This window comes from Vipera berus, assembly GCF_964194415.1.
Source record: "Vipera berus genome assembly, chromosome: 2".
NCBI lineage: Eukaryota > Metazoa > Chordata > Lepidosauria > Squamata > Viperidae > Vipera > Vipera berus.
In genome coordinates, this window is record NC_138203.1 from 206556831 (window position 1) to 206584047 (window position 27217).

Consider the following 27217-nt stretch of genomic DNA (forward strand, 5'->3'; position numbering starts at 1 on the left):
AGACCCACAACTTGCTGTAGCAGCAGTTGTGCCGCATGCTTTCATAGTTATTATGGATTGAAACACCATTTGTAACACTACACCATACAGATCAGGAATGTTTAACTGCAGGCCTCAGACTTCGGGATGCTGACCTTGCAAATGTTTGTGCCAAACTGTATGCTTAATGTGTCAGAAGGGGAAATCTATGAATTGCTGTGAGTGACGACATACCTGCCCTTCATTCATTTAAATTATATTAACTCAAATATAAATTCTCCAACTGCCATTTAGTTGCTGCAGGGTAGGTTCCAGTATGCCATTCAAAAGTCAGGTTGCATGCTTCTGCTGTGCCACAACATTTCTAGGCCTATCTCCTCCCCACCCCTGCACTCCAGTTAGGGAAGCAGCAGGCTGGGAGAAGAGGTTGTTCAGGCTTCCATCTGCTGCCATTTACCTGCCCTCAAAGCAGCAGTATCATGGGGCCTAACTGTGTGGTCCTTCAGAATAAGCATTCCACTCTGGGAATGCCCTCTGAGCAACACCTATTGAGGATAAGGAATGGTGTTAACAATGCCAGGGAAAGCACATAGATGGATGGTGGAGAGCAGAGTAGTAGGCCTTAGGCCAGGGGTAGGCAAACTCGGCTCTATCCTACCCCTGGCTTAGGCAATGGGTCTTCTTGGGGCTGCCCTTGACAATTGTGCAGTTTGAGAACATTGTGAAATTCAGACTATTATACTAATATAACTAAATACTACATTTACTGCAATGTTTTCTGAAAGAGTCAACATAGTAACCATAATAGCATATTGTCTAACAGGAGTAAAAAAAAATGATTATGCCCAAATATCCATAAAATGCTTTCCCAATCTTTGAAGCTGGGCTAAGGACTCTTGTTCACTTGATTAGACAAGTGTATTGTACTGCCTGTAAAACAAAGCACATAAAACAGCCTTTTTGTTACAGTGATAAAACTCCTCAGGAAACAACACTTTATGTGCCACATATAATAGATCCCCCCTCTCTCCCGCTTATCCTACTCCTTCCCGCACTATTTTTTACCTAGGGCTATGTATTGTATTTTGTATTTCTGTGTTATCGTAGCATTTTATTTATATAATTTTATAAATTTAATATTGTAAGCTGATCAGTTACCCTGTGGTAAGATGGGTGGCCAATCAATCAATCAATCAATCAAATAAATAAATAAATCTAACGATATGAAAACATCTGTATTATAAATCTTGACCAAGAAGAATTGCCAGGCAACTAGAGTTATTGAAGATTTCATGTCTTAATTTTTAGAACTCTCAGTTCCAGATAATGCTGCTTTTAATGACTTGGGCAGTAATTAAAGTATTAGTGATTGGAAAACAAGCTAAAACACATGGTGATCTCTATATCCTACCTATCTGCAAGAGAAGCCAGGCAGAATTTCTGATGAAGCAAAGGTCTTTGCATGCAAACTCTGTCCCTAATATTTTCAGTTTCAGGAGATCTAAGATCTAAGCCTGGGAAAGATACTTGCGCTCCAAGATCCCAGCATGCTATTGCCAATTAAAATAGAGATGAGACTGTGTTTTGGTATTATCAGGTATACTTCAGGTAAATGTTCAATTTAGGGAGTAAACTGCACACATACACAATTGGGGAACATGAGATTAGATAATAGCCCAAACTATAATTGCCCTAATTATCCATATAGAATGATTTTAGCATAAAAGTTAAATCCTATATCCTATATGGCATATAGAAAATTTCCATATCTATTAATAACACATTTTTTGAATTTACAATTCATACAGTGAAATGACCTCCCCCTCTTAAAAAAATGCTGCCTTATCCCAATCAAAAATATATTAGTCATACCTAAATCTTTTCAGTGGTTCAGTTTAATGGAATTGAAATGGGGAAAAAATTGGATTCCTTTTTCCTTAAAATTCCTTATGTTTGTTTCCAAAGATATATATGTATTTTTAGGGCTGAGTCAACTGTGTGGAGCTACTCAGATAACAGAAATTTTAATTATCCCACCAGTCTTACTAAAGTCTCAATGACTATTAAGATTTTAATGTTCTGATTATAATAATTCAGGTCAGGTCTCCACATAGTCAACATTGGGTTAAAAATAAGTTTAGCTAAATTATGTTTAAAACATAAGATATGCCAATGGTTGGTAATCAATAATTGTAGATTTATAATTAATAGGAAAGGTGCTGAACAGCTGCAGCTATGCACTACAATTTTTTCCAAAAGAGAGCACTTCACATAAGGTAACACTGTCTCTTACTGATAGATAAATATAACTACAGGATACTGGCAGTCTGAAAAGAAAAAAAGTGCAGGAATTTTCTGTCTGTCTATTCAAGTAATATCACAATGGTCTTACACCTGTCATCAATACTATTAGCCTCCACCCCAACAATTTTAATTTTAGTTCATAATATGTCAAAACTGTGCTTCAAAAAGAATTTTGTTCTGAGCTTTTTTTATGGCTAATGGAGTATATTGAAACTTACCTGGCACATACATATACGTCCACACTGCCAGTGCTAAATCCTTAAATCTCTATATATAATCAACCAGTCAAGAATGATCAGCTCTATACAATGGTCCTCTTAACAACACTGGCTAAGCAAAGAGTCCAGAACTAATTTCACATTTTTGCATTGAAGTTTCAGCACGACTACATTCCAGGGCAGAAGTGATTATTTTGAAAGCCCAACCTTTGTAGGAAAAAAACCCCAATAATGTCTCTTCATTTACAGCTTAAGCTGTCTAAAGTGACAAGTCACCACATAACGTATCTTACCTTTCTATGAGTTTCTGGTTTTTCCATCAATCAAGCTTCACATAGAATCAAGCTTGTTTTCACATAACATATCATTTTTATACCTATAGAGCTCAAATTTGCAATGGGGAAAAATGACATTTGTCACTTGTTTTACAGAGCTGCTTCAGCAGGAAAAACTAAGAAGCCCCACAACATAGTTCAGATCTGGGTTTTTTTTTGCTGAAGCAGCATTTTGGCTGCTTTAAAAACATGACTGTTTTTATTTGTCCTTTTAACTGTCTGTTTTTGCATCAGAATGCTTTTTTTTACCATGTCTCACCATTCTAATCAAAACTGATTTCCTCCAGCATTTAATGCCCCAGTTGCCTGTCTTTCTCACTTGCTTCATAATAGTGATCTCCTCAGGAGCAGAATTAGCTTCAGAAAAGTGTTGCTTTGCGAATACAGTTATCTCAAGTAAAAACATGTAGGAAGGAAGCTTCCAGATTTCTTTTTTAATATATAACACCAACATCATTGGCTTCTTAAAAATCTGAGTGAAAAAAGAACACATATCTTAAAAATCAAGCATAATATATATTTTTGATTCCTGGATTCTTCTTCAGAAGTCTTAACCATGTAGATTGGGTTTATAAATCTCAACGGAATCTTTGAAAGTCAGTAAAAGGCTGTAAAAATGTCTCTTTCTGTGTCTGTTTTTCCTTTCTCACCAAGCAACTTTCGGCCATGTTTAGCCAAAACAATAGGATGTGAAAAAAAAAATATCCTCCAAATCCAGGAAAATGTCATAGGTTGCAATGCTGCTGTAGTGATAGTTTTTTTGTTAAACAGCAACGTCGACTACTAATATATATATATATTGTAGATCCCTTTGGAATGGAAGTGTTCATGTGAGATTAAGGACAAAATTAAAAGTAACTGGAGTACTTTGGGCAGTTAGCCTATCAGCTCCTGCATCAGGCAAGTAAGCTGGCAAACACGGTAATTTATTGGTTTGGAAAATAAGAGAACTATCACGTGCCTACTCAAGAGACAGGACCGTTGTACAAAATTAAAACGGAGTAGGGCAAAATCTCTAGCATACTGACACCATCACGTTGGCACTGTTAATGGTAATTCTGTCAACTCGGCAACCTCCAACAGCCGACCTTGTGCACATACTTCATCTGTTCAGAGACGTCATCCTCAGATATTGCCTCAGCTGAGCTTCACCTTTGCAGCCTGGCAGCCAGGCACAAGTTCTGGAAAAAGGCAGCTCTTCTTCAGACAAAGGACATCCATGGAAGGAGTATACAACAATAGGAATGAGAAACGGAAAAAGGAAAGGGAAAGAGAGCAAAGCAAGAAGAATGCAGATTCCCTTTCAGGTCTTGTTCTCGTCGTAGATGTCCAAGACAGGCTCGATCGAAGAGAAATCATTCTCGTAGACCAGGCTCCGAGGGGAGAGAGAATTATGGTGGAAAAAATGGCCACCTAGAAAAGAAGCAATAATAAAAACTGTCAGAAACGAGAGAAATAAAAAGGAATGTGATTGACAATGTGTAAGCGCTGTTTTGTTTTTATTCTGTGTAAAATCATCCTGGAATTATGGTGTATTTAGTATTACTGGATACAAGAACTGGTGGAAAAACAGAAAACATTCAAACTACATTTGGATATATTCACCTGGAAACACTGGAAAATACAGCTTATAAGACAGTGATAGACATAAAGAAGTCTTATAATATTGTCAGTTAAATATCTTTAAAAAACAAATATGCTCATCACATCATAAGAAACCATTTTGGATTGATCAAGGTGAATAAGAAAATTCTTACATCAAGGCGGTATTATCCAGTCTACCACAACATACTTTAACAAACATTAATGTTAGATCAAAATATTTGCTTCATGTCTATTCTTCAAGAGATAATTAAAATAGTGTTTTTCCAACAATGGTATATAAAGGAGTCATACAATTCAAAACACCATTTTACCGGTAGTTACAACATTTATTCACCAGCTCCTTCCTTTTTTCTTCTTCTCTACAAATAGGTTAACTTTATAACTTTATAAAGGTGGTATTTGACTTACCACCATATGACAGACTCTGGGAGAAGCTAGTTGTTACATCAATCAACTGTTGTCTCCTTAAATTGATTACAGCATTGCACAATAGTAAGGGCATAAATTAGGGGAAATCTCAACGCTGGTAGAAATGAACCTAATCCTACCCCCAAAACCAAGGATATATTAATCAAGGATATATTCTTGTCCCTTGATTATTTGTGTATTAACAATATTGTTGAGCATTTTTGCCAAGCCAGAATTCCATCTTTCAACTTTTGTCCATTGATCCATTTTGTCATTCTTTATGCTGACAATATGGCCATCCTATCTCTGTCTCATGTGTGTAAATACGTTAAAATTCTATTGTCTTATTGCTTTAAGGTGGTACCTTTCGTTTAAATGAATTACACTTATCAATATTTACCATGTTAAAAATTAAACATGATGCATTCATATAATATGTATTGATAATGTAAAAATAACAAAGTTAAAACCCTTAGATATTAAAAAATATATATTTTTCATGAAAAAATCCTGACTTTCTAACAAAAAAGAGAGAAGTTTTTGAAAATATCTTCAATATCAGGCAAGTAATTTTGGTTTCATGGAGCCCCTGAGAGAGTGTTGGGGAACACCCAGGAGCCTTCAAATCATACTATAAGAAAAATTGCGCTAAGGAAGATTTTGGTAGTCTCAAGGAAGCATTTTAAGGATTTAATTGCTTGTAAATTTACCCAGAGATTTATTAAGCAGGTCAAAAACTTTAAATACTTAGGTGTTTTTTTCTTAAATCTTCTGCCTATTATACTACTCAAGAGAATGAGTTTAATCTAAGAGTTCAAACAGCAATGTTATTACTATTAAATGCACATATGGTATTAACTCAGTCACAGCAATTAAACTATTTAAAAGTAAAGTTCTGTATGTGATATGATATGGTACAGTACTCAGATATGCCTCTAGAAGCCATCCAATCAAAATTCCTAAAAGTTAACACATCCTTTTTTCAACTGTTAGTCCTCTCATATGGCTAGAACTGGGCTTCATCTGTTCTGGGCTTATCTGAAATTTTATCATCTCAGATTCTGGTTGAAGCTATTCCTTTTGGGAACTTCAAGTGTTCTTCAATTTTTATTTACTAATATTAATGATCTCCTGGGTTTAGCATCTTTCTGGATGGAAAGTTGAGCCCCAGGATAGTTTCCCTAGATTTACTTGCATACTTAATAGTGAATTTTCCTTGAGATCCCCTACCAAATGAAAAACAATTATATATCTAAGTATTCATATCTATTTGTTCAAATGTTGAAATGGGAGTATTTACCTACTTGGTTTAGCCATAATCTACCATATAGATCCTATTCTTAATCTTGCCAATACCTCCCCCCAGGTATTCCCCTCAAGTTTAGCCCCCACTATTATCATCTTCAATTTATTTCAAACACTCATTATGAAGATGGCTTCCTGGCATACCACTTGCTGCCAACTGACAAGAGGTTTATAATTGGAGGGATCAAATTTATTTCCTTCCTTATGAATGAGAAAAAAAATCTTGCTTTATATACCAATTGTCTGGTATTGATCTGGTTTTATTAATCTAAGTAAGGACGGCAGCCAGAAAAGGAGCCACCAGTCAGCATTAGCTTTAATTAATTTGGGCAGACTTGAAGACTTTCCAGGATTCAGTTGCTATGCAAGCTCTTAAGTTTTCAGAATGGAACTGGGGACCTATTCTGAGAAAAAAAGGATGGTGCCCTCTTCTGGTTTTGATAAAAAGACTTTTATATTATCGAAGATCTTCGAAAAAGGAAAAACAGATTAGATTGCAGTGATAAGGTTACCATGAATATTTTCTCATGCTTAAGCTAAACATTTCAGTCTTTGGTTTTGCTTCAGTATTATGCTTCCTACAAGCAATTAAAGGCTTATATTTTTAAGTGGAAAAAGGAATCTATGAAAAGTGGATGGATGGATGAATTTATATTGTCTGTATAGAACTAAAAAAATCAGACCCCACAATCTGGGGGAAAACGAATAAAAGGATGAATGCATTTATTTACTTATTTATTCTGTCTATATAGAACTAAAATAATACGCTCCAAAATCATTTGTGCAATCCTCATTACAGAGCAAGTTAAATCACTAGCCCTTTTGATATTAAAAATGAAGATTTATAGTGCCATACTTCAATTCTAATTTGAAGTGAATTGTTAAACTTAACATGAGTTTGGATGTACTGTACAACCGATCTTGGATCTGTTCACTTGGTTCAAATGACACATCAACCACTTTCCTGGAAAATTCTCTTATTCTCTTGCACTGACAGTATATAATTTGCTAATGTAACAGATAAACCAAACAGCCATTTATCCTGTTGACTTCTGTAAAGAAAGTTGAGTTTTCATTCCTGATTTTTTTTTCCCCCCATGAACTTCGAGAAATCATGGAGGATGAATGAATAAATTTTGAAGGCTTAATTCTTCCAAAATCTGAAGATGATAATGCTTAACATTTTTTACATACTGTCACAAAGAAGGTATTCAATGCCTACTCTCTATCATCCGATAGGGCTTGACACAAAAGAATAGGTGGCAGATTCCATTTGAATAATTCAACAATCCAGCTAGAGATTGTTATTGTCACTGGATGCATTGACTGGGGAGGCATCGATCAGAGATGTTTTCATTGGATCCTCTTTCAATTTGCTTTCTATGCCACACATTTCTCCATTTCATTTATATTTCCTCTGTATATTATTTAAATAAACCATGACCTGTGACCCCTTAGTCTTTAGGTCATTGCATCTGCATCTTGATGTAGCATTAGTCCTTTAAAATATTGCCCCATACTCTCAGTATTTTACTGTGCCCCTAAAAAAGCTTTTTATTCAATTATAGGCAAAGCTGGAGAAAACAAATTTTTGCTGCAGTCAAATCTCAGATTGCCTGAACTAATTTCAGAGAATCATTTTTCACTGCCAAGAAAGAATCATTATGGGCAAAACTGCACCCTAGCCAAAGCTGTTTCCTGGTACTTCTGATGGATTATAATCCTACTTATGTAGGGCAGCATGAAAAATGTTTTCATTAAATCTTATAGGAACCCATTTATTGCTGCTATAAATATGCTTATTATCTTAAACTATCATCCTAATCTGGGATTTGACCTCCTCACAGCAACTTCAATTAACAAAATATACTAAATAGCTTAGTAAGGGAAATTTGTTTCATTTTCTTTAACACAATGATATAATCTAAGACCATCACATAAGCACTCATGAGGCTTAATCATTTTGCCTGTTTCTTTAAAATGTCTTAGCTGCCTCTTTTAAGTTTAAAATGTATAACAAACAAGATGGTTACTATTTCCAAGCAGCTGTTCTGAGATATTTATATATAAGCAGTATGCAATTTGAACCTTAGTCAAATTCTATGATCCAAGTGCCAAAATATATGTTATATTGCAAAACACTTACTTTTTTCTACAAATCATTAACTTACATTAGGTTTTATTTTTGCATCTTAGAAATTCTATTCCAGATAATTTGAATATCAATAGCCAATTTCTTGAGATCAGATATCCAACTCTGTCACAAGACAGGAGGAGAGGGATCTCGTCAACCGCACTTCATAAAGCCTTTAATTCAAGAGTTTCAAATTGTGTGTTGTGATTAATTTTGGAAGGTTCACTTTGGAGGATTTGCACAGAGAAAGCTGAAGCTGGATACCATGTTCTTGCTGTACCTGAACAAGTCACGTGTTCTATTCTCATACTGATTCTTTTGGTTATTGCAGGCCCTGTATTTTGAAGATCTATCAAACCTGCTACTGTCTATTTCGCTCACTCCATCTTTTCTTCTCCTATTTCTCTTTTTTATTCTCTCCCAATTATAGGCCCTAGGTTCTGGCAGTGTTATCCAGCCAGGGTGCTCTTACTTTTTCCTTCCCTAATTTGCCTCCTCTTGTTTTTCCTCCATTGACTTAAACTACAGGGCTGAAAGTGATTAAGGTAGCAGAAAGAGCAAAGAACTAACTTCAAAGTTCAGGACTTTGATATTTTATAGTGTCAGTGCCACAAGACTAGGGGTAGTATAAAAATACAGGTACAGTAATCTAAACTCTTGGTTGCTTCCTCCTTGATGTGGGAGAGAGAAGAAATGAGACAGAAGAAAAAGTGGCAGTGGGCAGAATGGGCAGTGGTGTGACAGATTTCAGAAATCTGGGGGGTGCACTCTAGACAGATGCTGCTATAGATAGACCTTGCCTGCTGACTGCCTTGTTCAGTGACTGTTCAGTTACAATGGTGCTGGGGAAAAAATAACTTACATTTACGACTTTTAGTGTCCTGCAGTGACATGATTGCCATTATGGTTACCACATGTTGTCCTGTGTCTGCCCTGTTGTTTTTCCCTCCCCACTGCCAAAGCCACTTGCAAACCAGAAAAACTGGAGAGGAAGGGATTACAAAAGAGTAAGCAGACATAAAATGGGGAATGCACCAGGCTGTTTGGGTAGTAACTGAAGGCTGCCACACCAGACCATTGTCCCCATTATTTCTTACTCTTGAGATACCTTCCTTTCCAACGAATGTAAATACAACCATTATTTCCTTTCTTGCTATTTATCCCAGAGCCAGGATGAGCTTCCAAAGGGCAGAAAAAAAAGGGAGGGGAGAAAGTACAGTTCCAATCACATGATTTCTCAATTAGCAACCACTTCACTTAATGACAAAACTACAGATCCCAATGAGGACTACTGTACTGTGAAAAACCAAAACGATGAACTATAAAATAGAACAGTCAGCCAGCTAGACCAGGCAGAGCAGGAGCAAATTCTGACAGGGTTGCAGTTTTGCATCTGTGCTGCTCTGATAGCTTGCACACAGAACTGCCTTATATAAACTGAAGAGAATTTAATTCTTCCAGTAGCTATTGATATATTACATTATGATTATCAGTATTATCAATATTCTGAAGGGAGTCTAACTTATTATTATTTTAAGAAGTCATGGCATCACAAAATTGAAAATTAATCACAAAATTGAAAATTAAATTATGCAAATCTCTCTATTATTGCAAGGTTCTTTGGAAGCATAACAGTACACTGAGATAAGCGTCTGAATTCTGTACGAGCTAATGCATTAAAGGTGATAAAAATAAAAAATGATAGTATGAAATGTGGGATTTTGCCCTCTCTTCAAACTCTGGGTGTGTTTGCTAGCACAGCTCCTATAGAACTCTTAGCAGTTTAAGACCAAACTTAGTGCTTTCTTTATCACACTAATCAGAATAGAAGAATGAAGCAGAATGTTCTGTGTCACCTTAACATTAACAGCCTTAATGAAGATGATGCAATTGCTATCAATAAGGCAGTACCACACATGCATGGCATGGAACAATTACATTGGTTACAGTTACATACACTAACAGCCATAACATACCTTGCACCTTAAAAACTCTTCAAACAACTAGGTGTATATTTAAAGGCCTATTATAACATGTTCAGAGGAGTTCAGTAGGTATCTTGGAGGTTTTCCACATAATGCTTTCTCTATAAATCATTGAGTGGTCTTAAATTACATTTAACATGACTAGTATTACATTTAATATTAAATTTATTAAGACTAACCTTCCTAACATGGTTGTTACAAGAAATCTAGGAAATGTGAAAATTATGGCCACATTAAGAGCTATATAAACATTTTTCTTTTATAAAAAAATATTCTTTCTCAATTTCCTCTATATAAATTTCTCAACTTTTCAAAACCAAAATCCCTGCCTCTACTTTGATATTTTTCTCAATAATTGCCAAGGACTGTTTGAAAAATTTGTATTAGTTAAACAAGATACTTCATTTTTAATTATAAAGCTTTCCCTTATCTGAAAGCTTTTTGACAACTGATAATAACTTTTTAACATTTGCTTTGACTGCTTTTCCAAGTTGAAGAAGTGTCTTGATGTCTCACTTTCTAATCTTTCTTGGAAAATAATTAAATCCCATTATTAATTAGTTTTTTATAGGAAAAATGCACAGTAATGTTTCAATAAATGAAACATTTGCAAATATTTGAACAATTGCACAAATGATTGTGAATCTTCCAATTCATGTCTTGGTGTCTGCCTAGTTCACTGGTCACTAATCCTAGATTATGACTGGAGATCAGTGCTCTACAACTGTACATTGATGAGGATGCTACCCTGGTGAGTGAACTGAAGGTCTGAAGAAGCAACTATCTGTTCCTGTGCTGAATGACCCAGAACTGTCTACATTTCAGAAATTAAGTATCTTGGATACGGACTTCCAACATTATTTAAAAGATAATAACTGGAGAGTTTCTCTTATGAAATTATATTTCACACTAAATTTGGAGATTCCAGATGCTAGGAAGATAACAGTATTAGCTATTTAGAGAATCATTTAATATATAGAAATATCAGAGAAGGAACAATTATATGGTATATATCAAAGCATAAAGACCAAATACACTAAATGAGAGCACTGTAAGAGGCAACTAAACATAGTTTGTTGAAATGGGTGGCTACAGAAATAAAATATATATATATGTTATTTTGGAGTTTAGTAATATAGTACTTATGGGCACATTTGTACCAGACAATCAGCCCCCCCCAAGTTTCTTATGTTAGAGGAATATAACATGTTATAGGAGTTACATGTTAACTCTGTTATAAGTTATTCTGAACTGTTTTTTGTTTGCAACAGTTTTTAAATGGATTTACATTTAAATGGATGTAGATGCAGCTAGTGCTGTTTTATGTAATTTCCAGGACCATGTTTTTAGAAAAATGTGTGCATAGTTCACTTTAGTAGAATCAGCCTGAAAGATTTACAAGGTAAGAAAAGACATTTCACTGCAATTGGGTTAAATAATAAAGAAAAGTCAACCTTGGGCTAATTTTTTCAAAAAATTTATTAATCCTTTTCTTAGTACAAAGCTTTAGCGTTAGTAAATTATGAAAACAAAATATACCAACAGATTCTTGTTACATTATCAAAAAATGATAATGATTATTTTTAATGAAATAAGTGCTTTCTTCCTGCAGCATCTGATTAGATTATATCTTCAATACCATTCAGCTCTGTAAGAAAAAAATAGAATCTTAGTAATAATATTGTACTGTTAGTAAAACTGTGAAATTTTCAAAAACAGTTATAAGCACAGTATTCTGAGCAACAGTGTTTTCAAATCAATGGGAAGGAAGATAAATCTATTCTATTCTGTAAATATAAACCTATAGACATTAGGAGATAGATATAAAAAGCAGCTTCAGAAGATAATAATACAAGTAATGAATTTTATTGTTTTTTTTATTTGACATATTGGTAATTTCCCCCAAGTATGAATGCAGTAAATCAAACCATCCCAGGAAGAGTGAACACAATGTTAGGTGGTTCTCCCATTTCTATGTTGTGTCATCATATCAAATGCAATCTCCTACGCCTATGAAATTGAAGATGGGAATATAAAAATCATCTTTACCCTATTTTAATATGTCATTGTAAGATCATAAAATCTTAGTGACATTAAATATTTTACAACTTTTTATTAGTTACAAGGAAGTATTATGTGAAACTGATACGCTTCTAACTGGATAAGGTCAAATGATGTATTCACATTAGTGGAAGTATTTTAATCAAGGAATATGAGATACAATTCTGTTTTTTATCAAAACTGAAAGGTATATGGGAAATTGCATTATTCATTTCTAATTTAATATATGTTAATACTTATTGCCATAAAATTAATATTGAAGTTGTTTATTATCAAAACAAAAATACAATGATAAAAGTAAAAATAATTATTATAAAAAGTATTCATTACAAAGTAGACAGAAAAAGTGATAAAGAAAAGAAAATCATTCATGATATGACAGCCTCAAATGAATTGGGAAGGACTTATTCTACAAAAGACTAACCCAGAGACCTTTTTAAAGGATTTTAGTGGTCATCCAACTATAATGATAGGCAATTTGCAAGATAACATTGCCAAATACTGTTGATTTTTAAATAGCAATAGGAAACCAGTAAACCTGGTTTGGTAATTTGCAGCAGAGCTGTAACATGTATTTGTAGTACTTGTCAAAATAATTATATTGCATGTTCACCAAATTTAATAATTAGTGGCTGAAACTTAAAGGGAAAATGTACTGGCCTAGATAATCAATTCTGATTTCTTACCAGAAATTCTACTGGACTATTTCTAAGACTACCTAATGAAAAATTTTCCACTATTTAAAAAGTGATAGTTTGTAAAGGAACATTTGAGAAAAAACATTTCTCATTCTCTGTTCATGTACTTTGTAAATATAGAGATGCTATGTGAACAAGCCTTTGGTTAATTGGAAACTGGACTTCTATAAGTAAATTGAGAACAGGATCAGTGAAAACTCAGATATAACCATTGATATATGTCCAATTGGAATAAAAGTGCTGAATAAAATGTTGCCCTTGCTGTTCTTCATACTTTCTATAGGTTTTCTGACAAATTATTTCTTTTGCTAGCATGATAAATAAAACTCAGTTACCTTCCTATGGAGCAAAACAGGTACTTGTATGTTTTCTTTCTCCCAGACTATTGTATTTTACAACTTATACTTAATGCTAAGCATGATAATACTGAACTGTCTGCTCTGAACTGAAACTGAAGGGTGTTTGTATACCCAACTTAAATGGTAGGAAAATACTATTTGGCTTAATATGCAAATTTACCAAATCTTCTACTTGATGCTTCTTTGCAAATCTGTCATGTACACAAATGCAGCAATTTGTACACTTACTCATTAGCATTTAAGCTTGCAGTGGCTTTGATGATCATGTAGCAGAGTGTCAGGGCACTTAGGAGGCCAAAGCTGGCAATAATAAACCATTCTTCTGTTGACAAAGGAAAGGGAGGAAATCACTCGTAAAACACAGCCCTCAAAGATCAGAAGCAGAAGATAAAAATTCTAGTCATGAAGCACCAGGAAGTGAAGCTCCAGAGGAAAGCAGAAGTTTAGCAATGGAAGATACTAGGTGAAGAAGGGTAGCCAAAAAGTTATGGGGAAAAGTGAAAAAGTAGGCAGTATACTTGTAGACTGGTTAGCAGACCCAAACAATTCGTTATAAAAGATTTGTTTAATTCAAATGGAAAGGAAAGCAGAAGCAAAAATTTTACCTGCAATTAAAGATTGACAAAATTGATCACTTCCAAGTAAGTATTTAAGAGCATACACACATGACATGGAACCTGTAACTGTTCTTTGTTTATTTAATCCACTGAAAGGCAGAATTTCATGCAGAACCAACAATGCACAAAATAAACCATAATTTTAGTCTAATGTAATGCAACTTTACATAACAGTGTCTCTATAACATTTTTAACTGGCTGGTACATGGCTGATTGACCATATTTAAAAAACAAAACCTGAAAGCTTTCAGATAGAAATAAAATGCTTCATGTTTTTAATTATTGTCATCTGTATGCCTGCATGTCCAGGGTAGCAAACAAAACTGAAACAGGTTACTATGGTTGCTTTTAAACATGTGTTTTGATTACCGTATATACTTGAGTATAAGCCGACTCGAGTATAAGCCGAGACCCCCAATTTCACCCCCAAAAACTGGAAAAAGTTGTTGACTCGAGTATAAGCCGATCCGCCGTTCTGCAAGCCTCTGCCGCCAGCAGAGGCTCGATCCGCCATTTTGCAAGCCTGAATACACAGGAATACCCTGTGTGGCCGCGGCTCTCGGGGAAGCCCTTGCTGTCAGCTTCCTCGCTCCACGCTGCCATTCGGGGCCCGCGCGTTCCCCGGGCAAATCGCGGCGCCCAGCAGGCGAGGAAACACGCCCGCTCCAGTCGCCCCCCCTTCCCTCAGGAGACGCGAAGCAAGTGACCGCCCGGAGCTTACCGAGGACTTGCTTCGGTGCTTCCAGGATCGCGCGCACCTCTCCCAAGCCGCCGCCGTCCGGAGACCTGCCGAAGTTTGGGGAGGTGCGCGCGCACCTCCCCAAACCTCCCCAAACGTTGGCAGGTCTCCGGACCTCTGCGCCCTGCCTGCCTGCTTCTTTCCGCAGCGGAAAGAAGCAGGCAGGCAGGGCGCGGAGGAACGGAGACCCGGCGACGTTTGGGGAGGTTTGGGCGCCTCCCCAAACCTCCCCAAACGTCGCCGGGTCTCCGTTCCTCCGCGCCCTGCCTGCCTGCTTCTTTCCACAGCGGAAAGAAGCAGGCAGGCAGGGCGCGGAGGAACGGACACCTGCCGACGTTTGGGGAGGTTTGGGGAGGCGCCCAAACCTCCCCAAACGTCGGCAGGTCTGCGCGGAGGAACGGAGACCTGGGGAGGTTTGGGGAGGCGCCCAAACCTCCCCAAACGTCGGCAGGAGGAACGGAGACCTGGGGAGGTTTGGGGAGGCGCCCAAACCTCCCCAAACGTCGGCAGGTCTGCGCGGAGGAACGGAGACCTGGGGAGGTTTGGGGAGGCGCCCAAACCTCCCCAAACGTCGGCAGGAGGAACGGAGACCTGCCGACGTTTGGGGAGGTTTGGGGAGGCGCCCAAACCTCCCCAAACGTCGGCAGGTCTGCGCGGAGGAACGGAGACCTGGGGAGGTTTGGGGAGGTGCCCAAACCTCCCCAAACGTCGGCAGGAGGAACGGAGACCTGCCGACGTTTGGGGAGGTTTGGGGAGGCGCCCAAACCTCCCCAAACGTCGGCAGGTCTGCGCGGAGGAACGGAGACCTGGGGAGGTTTGGGGAGGCGCCCAAACCTCCCCAAACGTCGGCAGGAGGAACGGAGACCTGGGGAGGTTTGGGGAGGCACCCAAACCTCCCCAAACGTCGGCAGGTCTGCGCGGAGGAACGGAGACCTGGGGAGGTTTGGGGAGGCGCCCAAACCTCCCCAAACGTCGGCAGGAGGAACGGAGACCTGCTGACGTTTGGGGAGGTTTGGGGAGGCGCCCAAACCTCCCCAAACGTCGGCAGGTCTGCGCGGAGGAACGGAGACCTGGGGAGGTTTGGGGAGGCACCCAAACCTCCCCAAACGTCGGCAGGTCTGCGCGGAGGAACGGAGACCTGGGGAGGTTTGGGGAGGCGCCCAAACCTCCCCAAACGTCGGCAGGAGGAACGGAGACCTGCCGACGTTTGGGGAGGCGCCCAAACCTCCCCAAACGTCGGCAGGTCTCCGTTCCTCCGCGCCCTGCCTGCCTGCTTCTTTCCGCTGCGGAAAGAAGCAGGCAGGCAGGGCGCGGAGGAACGGAGACCTGCCGACGTTTGGGGAGGTTTGGGGAGGTGCGCGCGCACCTCCCCAAACCTCCCCAAACTTCGGCAGGTCTCGGACGGCGGTGGCTTGGGAGAGCTGCGCGCGATCCCGGAAGCACCAAAGCCTCGGCCGCGCACAAGTCCTCGGCAAGTTTTTTTGTTGACTGGAGTATAAGCCGAAGTGGAATTTTTCAGCCCAAAAAGTGGGCTGAAAAATTCGGCTTATACTCAAGTATATACGGTAAGTGCTTTTGACCACTGAGATTTGACCTACATTTTAAAATACAAATTTATTCCATTTCTATTTTTTTTTAAATCAGAAAATGGTGCATTATTTTCTAAGTGTAATATAAACATCCAAAACATTTTAAAAAATATTAATATGGTAGACATAACTTGATTCTTCATTCTGAACTTAGCCCAGTCACATGATTATCATATCCCTATCTATGATTATAGAACTGAGACTACAGGAAGAACAAGCCTGTACTTTCAAGCTAGATATTGACCTTGCAAAAATGAAATGAAAAGACAAAAATTATAATGCCGTAAGTAAAGCTTTCCAGCACCAAATATCATATTTTTACAGAAATCCTCTATGACAAAGATGTTTGTAACCAATTTGCAAGAAATATAGAAACATAAGTGGAAGCAATACTTCTCAAATTACTTGGCTGTCTTTTTGTTTCTTATTTTTAATAGAGGAGAATATTTGTAGCTCAGTCAGACTGAATTGAAGACTCTATTCAAAGCTGATCTATACACTTGTATAAAATTCACAAAGTTGCCTAGCAAGAACTACAAAGATATTTAATGTATACTACACTTTCCTTGAAAACTGCACTATTAATTGGTAAACTGAAATAGAAACCATGTGTTACTGCTAAATTCATAAGGCTCATAAAATATTTGAACTTTCAGAAAGCAGAATGGGTGATCTTACTAAATAGTTGCCATAAAGGAAAAGACTTAGGGAACAAGAAGCATCCATTTTTCAGAAGGCAAAATATTACTATTACTATTATGATTAATTTATTGACCTGCTTAGGAGTATAAAAAAGTAACTTAGAGAAGAAATTACGTACAAGGGATGAATGGGTCCTGAACATCAAATCACCCTACCATGCATAACACCTTTTTGCAAAAAGCAAACTAGCAATGCTTTGAATACATCAGCTCACATCAAGATAATACAAATTCAAAGAAAGAACACTCAGAGAATATAGATAATATTTTGTCAATTCGGTTATTTGTTTTTACTTATAGATCTCGAGGATGTCAACAGATCACATGGAATATTAAATCCTTGTCCCTTTCAGATATTTAAATAGTCCAAAATGTGACTGATCTCAAGTTAAGGTATACAATAAATGCCTCTGTAGGAGTGATATGTTCCCCATCTTATTCTTAAGTCAAATCCCCAAATCATACTTTCCATTGGATGTAATTATTTCAGGGCTCATTTCTTTGCTGCCATTTTCTCCATTCTAACATCTGCAGAGCTTGTTCCAGCAATATAAAATGCATTGGATTTAATGGCTTCAAGCAAATTGTGATCATTTAGCACTTGTTGTTCAATAACTGGTCACATTTTGTTGAATGAGTGGCTTGTCAGTGTATAATCAACACTGAACTAGCAAAACCAAGACAGAGCATCTAATGTTTGTCTAGCTTTAATAATGTAACAAGGTTTATTTAGATTAAAAAGAGTGATACAAGTATTAGAAAAACTGACTACTTGTTAGGCTGGCAGTTAAATTAAAACACAGGCAAAGCTCAGGACATCCTCTTCCATTTGCAGAATCAAAATACAGATCAGAAATTAAATCTCAAGTAGAACGAGAGATGATTGAATCACTATACAAACCTATATATTTCAGAGTGACCTCAGATCAAAAAGAAATGGATAAAGGAGGTTGGTGTCTTCTTTTATCAGTGCCCCTGGGAGTTTTGGGGATAACAGAGCTCAAGGCACTCACTAATTTGACTGCGAGCATAATAGGTAGTCAGTTTTTCTAACACTTGTATCACTGTCTTTAAATACCGTAAACCTCCTTGTTACATTGTTAAAGCTAGACAATTATCAAAGATGAATCTTCTTCTATTTGAATGTATTAGCTGACCATTCACTTCAATATTAAAGAGGAATGGTGCCAGCACCTTTTCTTCTGATAAGGCATTCCACTAAATTTATGGATGGTTGCCTGTATTTGCCTCTAGGTTCTATACTTACAAGTGGCACTTTTGGCTCTGTGGATATTTTGTATTAGTTCAAAATCCTCTTGTCAAATTGTACAACTTGCAAAGTAATATGTGATGATTAACAGGCTGATGTGCTGCCAAGAGATCAAAACAGCATGCATGATTTGGCATAGGAGTCAGATTGGCTAAAGGTTCTTTGGAGCTGAAGGACCTTTTCCCAGTTTCAACAATGCTACAACACTGATTGTCTCCATGTCTTGAATAGTTGTTTCAGATGCTTCTGAACCATTCCGGCAACTATTTTATGATGCCCAATCCAAGATATTTGCTCAATTTCCAGATAATTAAGACCAGAAACTTTACCAGACTTCATATACTTCATGGAATTTGCTACTTCTACCTCTTAAAATACTCATTTGATTCATTTTCCTGCCATTTTTCTGTATTCTATTTGGAGACTTGCAAGTTGAAACACAGAGGCACGTAGCTACCAATGTTTCATCCTTGACACTTATCTCCTATAGAAGTAATGTCTTCTAGTATAGTATATTTTAAAAGTTATCTATAATGGGGTGAGCATAATGTAAGATCATGAGTATAAAGGTGCCACAGCTTCTTGAGAGGTGCCAAAGTTTAATATTTTTCTGGGCCAGATCTTAGATTATTATTGCTATGTCAAAACCAGTGATGAAATGCTCAATTCACAAGTGGCAACTGTAGCGAGAACTTTCCCTCAATTATGCCTGCTGTGCAGTAGCATCCCTGTCTGTGACAGATATCACATTTGGCTTCATTTTGACTACTGCTATTCATTGTATATGGGCCTACCCTTGAAAATGGTCTTGCAATTAGTACAAAATACAATAACTAAGTTGCTAATTGGTACAAGATACAGAGATCATATGAATTTATACTGAAAGGTCATTTGCTTCCTGGGCACCACCTAAGAAGCTGGTATTGACTTTGCCCATTAATAACCTATTGGTCAGTAACATCAAGAGGCCAGGCCCTTCTGAAGAAGCCCTGCGCCCAAAGGCTTGAATTTCTACCACAGGGGCAAAGATTTTTCTTTTTTGCATTGTTTTTAACCTACATTCCATTGGGATATGTAGTCTCCACTTTCTCAGCATTTAGGAATTCCATAAATATGAACCTCTTCTGCCAGACTTCTAATTAATTGATTTAATTATATTTTTAATGCTAATTTTAACTTATTCTCTTAAGTTTTTATGTTCTCCCTTTTGCTTTTAAAATTTTGGTAGCCAATTTGAACTTTTACCAGAAAAGAAAGTTGAGGTAAAACTAAATAATAAAAAGTATGCTCTGTTTGCTTTGATTGTTCTCCAACGTCACTTCCCTCAGTTTATTTTTCTCTTCCCCCTCCCCCATGTTGTTCAGCATTCATGAAATAAATTTTATATCAACCAGTGCCCATGTGGATCCTAGATGCAGAAGTAAATATAGGGCTAGAACTTTAGTTTCCAGTATACTAATCTCCCATTTTTAACTACAAAACATTAAAAGATATGGTACAGAAAGCCTGGAAAGCACTACCATTTACATCAAGGTTATCCTCACAAATTGTTTAGTTTTTCAAAGCCCAAGGTAGCAAAAGATGACATACTAGACAAAGTTCAACTTCAGATTCCATCAAGCCTAGCAAGTAAAGCCAAGAGTGACGCATGATTCAGTCCAACAACATTTGGGAAGTGACACCCTGCTGTCTCTTGACTTAAACAATAAGTCCTCCTTAATGATATGCAACAATTGTTGATTATTATATTTTGTCATAAATGTTTTTGAGTTCAATATTTTGAGATTGGTCCTATTAAGATTTAACTTTGATCATAATAAAATTTCATATTTTCCTTAATTTGGGGCATTCTATAAAATTATGTGTATTATGTTAAAGAGAAACAAGTCTAAAGAAACACAAGATCAATGATTCTCATATTAAGACAAATGTTACTTACTAGTTACAGCAATATTGATCTCGCCTGTCCTTGGAGTCAGCTCTCCATCCTGGGGAAATTGTGATATACCAGAAGTACGTAGGGGCTCAAGAGTGAGTGAGCTGTCACTGCTAAGGTCACCAAGTACTGATCTCCTGTTACCTAGCTGGCCTCTGGTTAGTCTTTCCATGTCAAAGGCCATATTGTCAGCACATGGTACATTTGTCTGAAAATAAGTATTGCCATATTAATGTATACCATTTTTACGCTGCCAGCAAAATTATACATTGAGATAGTATCATGAAATTTAAAACATAAATACCGACACCTAACCCTAACCCTTAAGAACTTGGTTCAAAATATTATCAAACTGAGCATTCCACCACCCTCCAATGTTTTATTCCCAGTTATGTGCATGTCTTTCTTCATTATACAATCTATTAATTAATCAAACTTTATAAATACATTATACAATCTATTAATCACAAACAGCAGTATACAAAAAATAACTAATGAAGTAGGTGGCATTAGATTCTCTTCAACTTTACTCATAATATCTCCTCCCCTCCCCAATAGAGATGGGCATTTTTTATGCTTTAATTTGGTGATGTCATAAATGTGACAAAGGAAAGAAATTCAGCCCATTTTTTAAAAAATCTGGGAGGTTTAACAATGCAGATCAGATTTAATCTCTTTAATCTTTTTTTCACTTTCTTTCACTTTTTTTAAGTGTAACATTTGTGTTGCCTGCCACAAATTAGCAGGTTGCGCCTGGATTCAGTTACATGATCTGAAAGTGCTCCATGAGCCATAAAATACGGTTTATACTGATTTAGGACGCTCATGTGCGATCTAAGATCAGTTAAATACTGCAAAAGTATTTATCTTAATTTAATTTGCCCCATTTAGTTCATTTGCAGTTTTTCATAAGAGTAAAGAACAAACATAGAATATATTAACCTCAGGCTAAGATAAATAATTTTCATTGGGAGCATTAATGAAGGTTGCCTTGGTTTCAATCACCAACAACCCAGAAATAATAAATAAATCTTTAAAGTATGGAAATTAGATTAAAATCTGTTTCTTTAATGGATTAGACTAGTTTAAAGATGTTGGAATAGAATAAATTTGTTTTGTGAAATAGGTATGTTATAGAAAATAGCAATTACTTACAGGTTTCTTATGTCAAGATAATCAAGTTTTACTTTGGCTTTTTCATGACTAAGGATTTTAGCAAAGAATGTCAAACTGTAACTAATAAAAACAATCCTGAATGATCAAAGGTTTTTTGAGTTATTACTTGCAAATGTACTGTTGGGATAGCATGGCTGTTTCACGCAAACAACTAACACATCTTGGAACTTCTGTCTCTTGTTAGGTGAATTTGTGATTTGAAGTATTTTAGAATGCATACTTCAATAGTATTAACTTTTTCTGTAAGCTTCAACTCACCACAATTCCCAAGGCCTTCAAAATATTCAGTTTACACATAGGACAGGTACAGTGCTCACTTAGCCATGGGTCTACACAGGTTTTATGAAAAACATGCCTAAAAATAAATGGGAATAATTGTAAACCATGAATATATGGCAGAGGTTTTAATACTGTTGATTAGAATTCTGAATAATTTGTCTGGGAGTTTTAATAACTGACATTTGTACTTTTAACTATCTTAGTATATTCATTATAACTTGTGCATTGCATATTTCAAATATATTTTTGCTTCTATTGTTATTTTTCTGAAAGAAAAAAGTAAACATGAAGAAAGAAGTAAATGAGCTAATACCTGGCTATGTAAGGCTTACTAATGAAAAATATTTCACAGCTGTATATAAATTGCTTTCTTTTACATTGCCCAAAATATGTATGGCTATATATAATAATTCATTTGTCTCTATCTTGTGTTTATTCTTCTGCCTTATCTTTAAGCAATAATCCCATTGCTAGATTGCCTCATTCTATTTCTTTTTTTCCTGCTCTCTCACTCACACTTAGCAATGAAGAACCATGTAACATAAGTGTAGATAAAGTACAAGAAACTTGTTCCTGGACCTTTATCTACAATAATTTTGTAGATCTCTATTTGCTTTATTTATGGAAATGATTTTGAGACTGTTATTAAGTGCTGTATTTTAATAATTTAATTGTCATCTCACAATATAGTCTCCATTTAATTCCCAGTCCAATCCAATCAGAAGGTACCATGGAGTTCCACTTAAAAGAAAAACTGTCTATCTGTGGCATACCAGTTGTTGAAGACTTTGCACATATCCTTTTGATTGCAAACTATAATCTGCAGAAAGGACTGCTTACTTAGATTCTGATTTAAAAACTAAAAGAAGCCTGGGGTATCCAGGAGAAATGGTTTTACATTTTGCAGGGAATGAACCTGTAATCAGGGGTGTCAAACTGCTGGCCCACGGGCCGGATGCGTCATGCGGAAGCTGCACCCACCCCATTGCTGGCAATGGCAAATCCGTCCCGATACGTTGCACGACATCACGTGATGTCGCGAGTTTGACATGTCTGCTGTATATCATTACCAAGACTTCTTCCATTTAACTTAAGCCAAGGGCTAAGAAAAGAAACTTGCACAAACAGATTCAAATATCCTGTTCACATTTATACCATCAGTAGTTAAAAGTCGTCAAAATGTAAGAGGGAGAATGTATTAGTTAAGTGTATTTGCTTTTGTAAATTATCACAGCTTTTGGGGTATGCAGGACTATTTTTACTTATATGGGATAATTAACTTTTATTCTTTATTATTTTATTATTATTTATTTCAATGTACTGGCCACCTAATTCTAGTGGACTGGGGCAGTGTACCAAAGTAGAAAAAAACATAAAAACAACCACTTTAAATATTGTAAAAGTGCAAGATAGAAGAAAGAACTACCTAAGAATGAAAAAGAAATATAAAAAAACAATTATTATCTGGATAAAATAGTCAACCTTGCATGTTTTGATAAGTCCCTATAAAGTTGAAAGCTCAAGTCTAACAGTAAATGGAGACTGGAATAGCAATGGAAGGTATGATATATAAAAGTTGACTTCAAACTTGAACAGTACACACACACACACACACACACACACACACACACATTTGGTGGTCCCTGAACTTGTTTGTTTTCTTACAGATATTTCATTACCCAAACTAGATAACATCATTAGTGCACTGATGAAAATAGTCATGCTCATCAGAAGAAAACTAAGGCCCCCTAAGCCCAGGAAGAGGACAGGAAGGTATGGAGGAACGTTGTCCGTAGGGTCGCGATGGGTCGGACATGACTTTGGAACTAACAACAACAAAGCCCAGGAAACTAATGATAGGAGCAGCAAAACAATTTTAAAATGCAATTAATTTATTTTGAAGAATAAAACAAATATCAAGAGAAAAAAAATTGGCTTACTTGCATGGCAGAATGCGTACAACATCATTTTGCTTATAGCTTTCAATGCAAACAGCACAGTGGTCAAAGTCTGGATCTGTTTCCTAAAATGAACAGAGTGAAAATTCCAGTAAGATCTACCTACAGCAGATACTTATAGCAAGCAGCCAATGAGTGGAAGGGCTAAAACTATTCCAGGAAGAATGTTTGTTTACTTACTAGATTTCTATCCCACCTTTCTTCCAGAAGCTCAAGGGAAATTATTTTAGAATCTCTCATTTTTATTCCTGTGTCAGATTTTGCCAGGCATAGCTATCAAGTGTTTAGACCAGTTACAGCCTTTAATATGGCTAAGAGTGAAAATGAACAGAGTGAAAATTCCAGTAAGATCTACCTACAGCAGATACTTATAGCAAGCAGCCAATGAGTGGAAGGGCTAAAACTATTCCAGGAAGAATGTTTGTTTACTTACTAGATTTCTATCCCACCTTTCTTCCAGAAGCTCAAGGGAAATTATTTTAGAATCTCTCATTTTTATTCCTGTGTCAGATTTTGCCAGGCATAGCTATCAAGTGTTTAGACCAGTTACAGCCTTTAATATGGCTAAGATAAATTCTTTACTGCAAGTAGGAAAAAGGTCTTATGTATGCAGAAAATCTGTTTACTGGAGAATACAGGATCAAGCCCTGTATGCATAAATCAGCTTCAAGGTTTAAATCTGAGACCTTTTCCTTCCTTCTTTTTGAAACCTGAGCATCAGCAACCACTCATTTTCAGGTTTATATATCAGCTCTGTTTTGCATGAAATTGCTGAGTCCTGCCTACTTCAGTTTTTCCATCCTGAGAGCCAGAATATGACCCAGAGAGATCATAAAAATAAATCATACGATTTTTATTTAATACAATCTGAATTAACTATCATCCTATTATTAAAGGGAAGTACTTCTCACACAAAACTGAAACATTAGTTAGACCCCTTACGAAAGTTCCAGTGATGCAACTACCGCAGCGGTAAAAAGGAACACATGTCCTAAACGCTAGGTTGTTCAAACAAATATCTTTCTGCTGCCCAAATCTGTATAATCTTAAATGTCTTTCCCGAGTTACAAAATTTATCAGTAGGAGTGTACAAATACTAGGACTCAAGAAAGAATTTCCCATTTCACGTATAAACAAATCTTTGTTTATACGTTAAATGGGAAAGCCTTTTTTTTGACAAATAACAGCTATGTACTGCCCACATCAATCTGCAATCATGTTTCTAAAACCATGATTTTATGATTTCAGGACCTTTATTTTAGATTATAATCTTCAATTGTGGCATACATAACGTGTACACTTTTTCCACTTAATATAAGGGGAAAAAACCTTTCCCCCTAAATGCCATAACATTAGTAACCTCAGTGTTGGAAATAGAGAACTACTATTTCATACTCTGAATTTTGATTGTTAATACTGACGAATGGCAGATATGTCTGCCAACAGTAAGAACATCTACTGCTGCTTCTTGCATGATAATCTTGATGTCTTTTTATCTAGGATTTATCTCCCTTTTAAGACAACTCCAAAACATGCATTAGCACATTTTTGCTATTAAACTTTCTTTTAACAAAGGGGCTACAGGACAATAAAGTTTGTGACAATTCAACAACAAAATCTAGAACTGATTTGCATGCACAGAGAAGTCTTACTTATTTATTTTCCAGAAAAACCACATTGGATCAAAGCCTGACTGGTATATTTCCTGATAAAACTCCTAGCAGTCTTGTATATGATAAATAAAAACAGAGCCATTACAAAAAGCAATTAGTAAGTAAAAATTATGAATGGTAATAAAGTACCGTGTTTCCCTGAAAATAAGACCTATCCCCAAAATCAAGCTATGGAAGGGGTACGCACCCCACACCCACTTACCTTACGACCACTGCAGCCAGGTCTCCCACGTTCCGACACCTGTCACGCCGCTGCTCAAGTTCTTTTGTGGCTGCTTGCGGCCGCATGCCAAGTGGCGCATTGCGCTGGTGCCTTTGCCTACAGCAGGATGCCGTGTGGCTTGTCGCACCAGTGCTGCAACTTGGGGCAGGCCACGTTGCATCACGCCGGTGCCTCCACTTGCACACGCCATGGCACAAAACACCACACAGCCTGTGGTGAGCGGCGTGACAAGCTACATGGCCTCCTACTGTGAGTGGTGGCACCGGCGTGATGTGCCATGCAGCTGCAAGAAGTTGCAGAAGAACTTGGACAGCAGCATAACAGGTGTCAGGATGTGGGAAGCCTGGCTGCAGCGGTCCTAAGTTATCTCCCCAAAATAAGACCTGGTGCCTCTTTTGGAGGCAAAAAAAAATTATAAGACCCAATCTAATTTTTGGAGAAACACAGTATAAAACAGTAAGTCAATATCAATTATATAAAAATTATTTCAAAATTAGCTTAATCATTTATTACTTTTGTGCCCACCTTTCCTTCACGAACTCAACGGGTTATACAAGGCACTCGGTGAACTTCAATGGCTGAGGATAAACTTGAACCTGACTCCCCAATGCCAATCTAACACCATAATTACTACACAACTTTGCTACCACAAATCAGCAAGAGCAAATGGGTGTATGAAAATTTAAAATAACCTTTCTGGCTGTAAAGGGCATAACTAGGGCAATAGGCTAGGAAAAATATACATAAGCAGAGGAGATAGCTCTGTGAATAATTACTGAAAAATGGACCAATCACTGAAGTTAAGTAAATAAACTGGAAAGAAGACACAGCCAAAGGCTAATGACAGATTTTCTAATAAAGTAACAGTGATACCTTATCACCTTTCTTTACAGTTCTTGCTGTTAGTTTACCAACAGCTTTTTTGGCAGCATCTCCAAGACGACGCTTTGAAGAAAAAAAAAGAAACAATAATGATTAAATATTACAAAAACTGCACTTCTTACATTTGCTTTGATGCCTACACTAGAGGGTACTTTATAATATTTCAGTTATTCTATCCATCCACACACAGACATACATTCTAGGGGTTTTTGGGAATAGTATGTGTACAACAAGGACATTTTTGTAATTAAAATCTCTTTAACCAAAAATGTGAATCTATTTTATGGAATCCAAATTAGTAACAATGTAGACTGCTCTGTGCAACATAGTCCTCAACATGCCATTTAAATACAAGTCCAAGGGAAGCTCCAGTTAGTCTACTATAGATAATGAAGAATCAGTGTAACGTACTTGAAACAAAAAAGTTGAAAAAGTTGGGAGAGCGCATTTGTTGTTATTTAGCTTGTGGTCTAAACAGTTCCTTGCTTCATTTCAGTCTAATCTTTCTGTGAAGAACTTTTTAATCTGTCAAATCTTTCTCTAAAATCTTTCCCTAAAAAAAAATTAAACCCTTTTATCCCAATTTTACTAATCTTTAATTTTTTGTATCTGGATTGTTGTATCTTGGTTATTATTGGGAATTTTTTTATGCCATGTCACTACCTATCAATCCGAGCCTAGCTAGTTAGGGTTGTATGTATTCCATATAAGTAGTATTTTTAAATCTGTGAACCTCAGCTAAAGAAATTATTGTGTGATCATTACATGCATTGTGTCCATGTG

The 27217-nt window shown here is 36.8% G+C and overlaps 1 protein-coding gene across 3 annotated transcripts in view; it reads right to left on the minus strand.

Moving 5' to 3' along the window:
- Positions 1-11740: 11740 nt before the first annotated feature.
- The window catches only part of RNF130 (ring finger protein 130), a 35644-nt gene continuing 20167 nt past the window's right edge, over positions 11741-27217 (minus strand). For 2 of the 3 annotated variants that reach the window (XM_081318616.1, XM_081318617.1), the window contains 6 exons: positions 26426-26497; positions 23639-23721; positions 21678-21774; positions 20247-20451; positions 13620-13713; positions 11741-11921 (listed from right to left, as the gene is read on the minus strand). In XM_081318616.1, the coding sequence (XP_081174742.1) occupies positions 11906-11921; positions 13620-13713; positions 20247-20451; positions 21678-21774; positions 23639-23721; positions 26426-26497 (567 nt within the window). In that variant the 3' untranslated portion in view covers positions 11741-11905. Of the gene's footprint in view, positions 11922-13619; positions 13714-18260; positions 18408-20246; positions 20452-21677; positions 21775-23638; positions 23722-26425; positions 26498-27217 lie in introns of those variants that run through there. The other variant, XM_081318618.1, reaches the window with a different exon arrangement.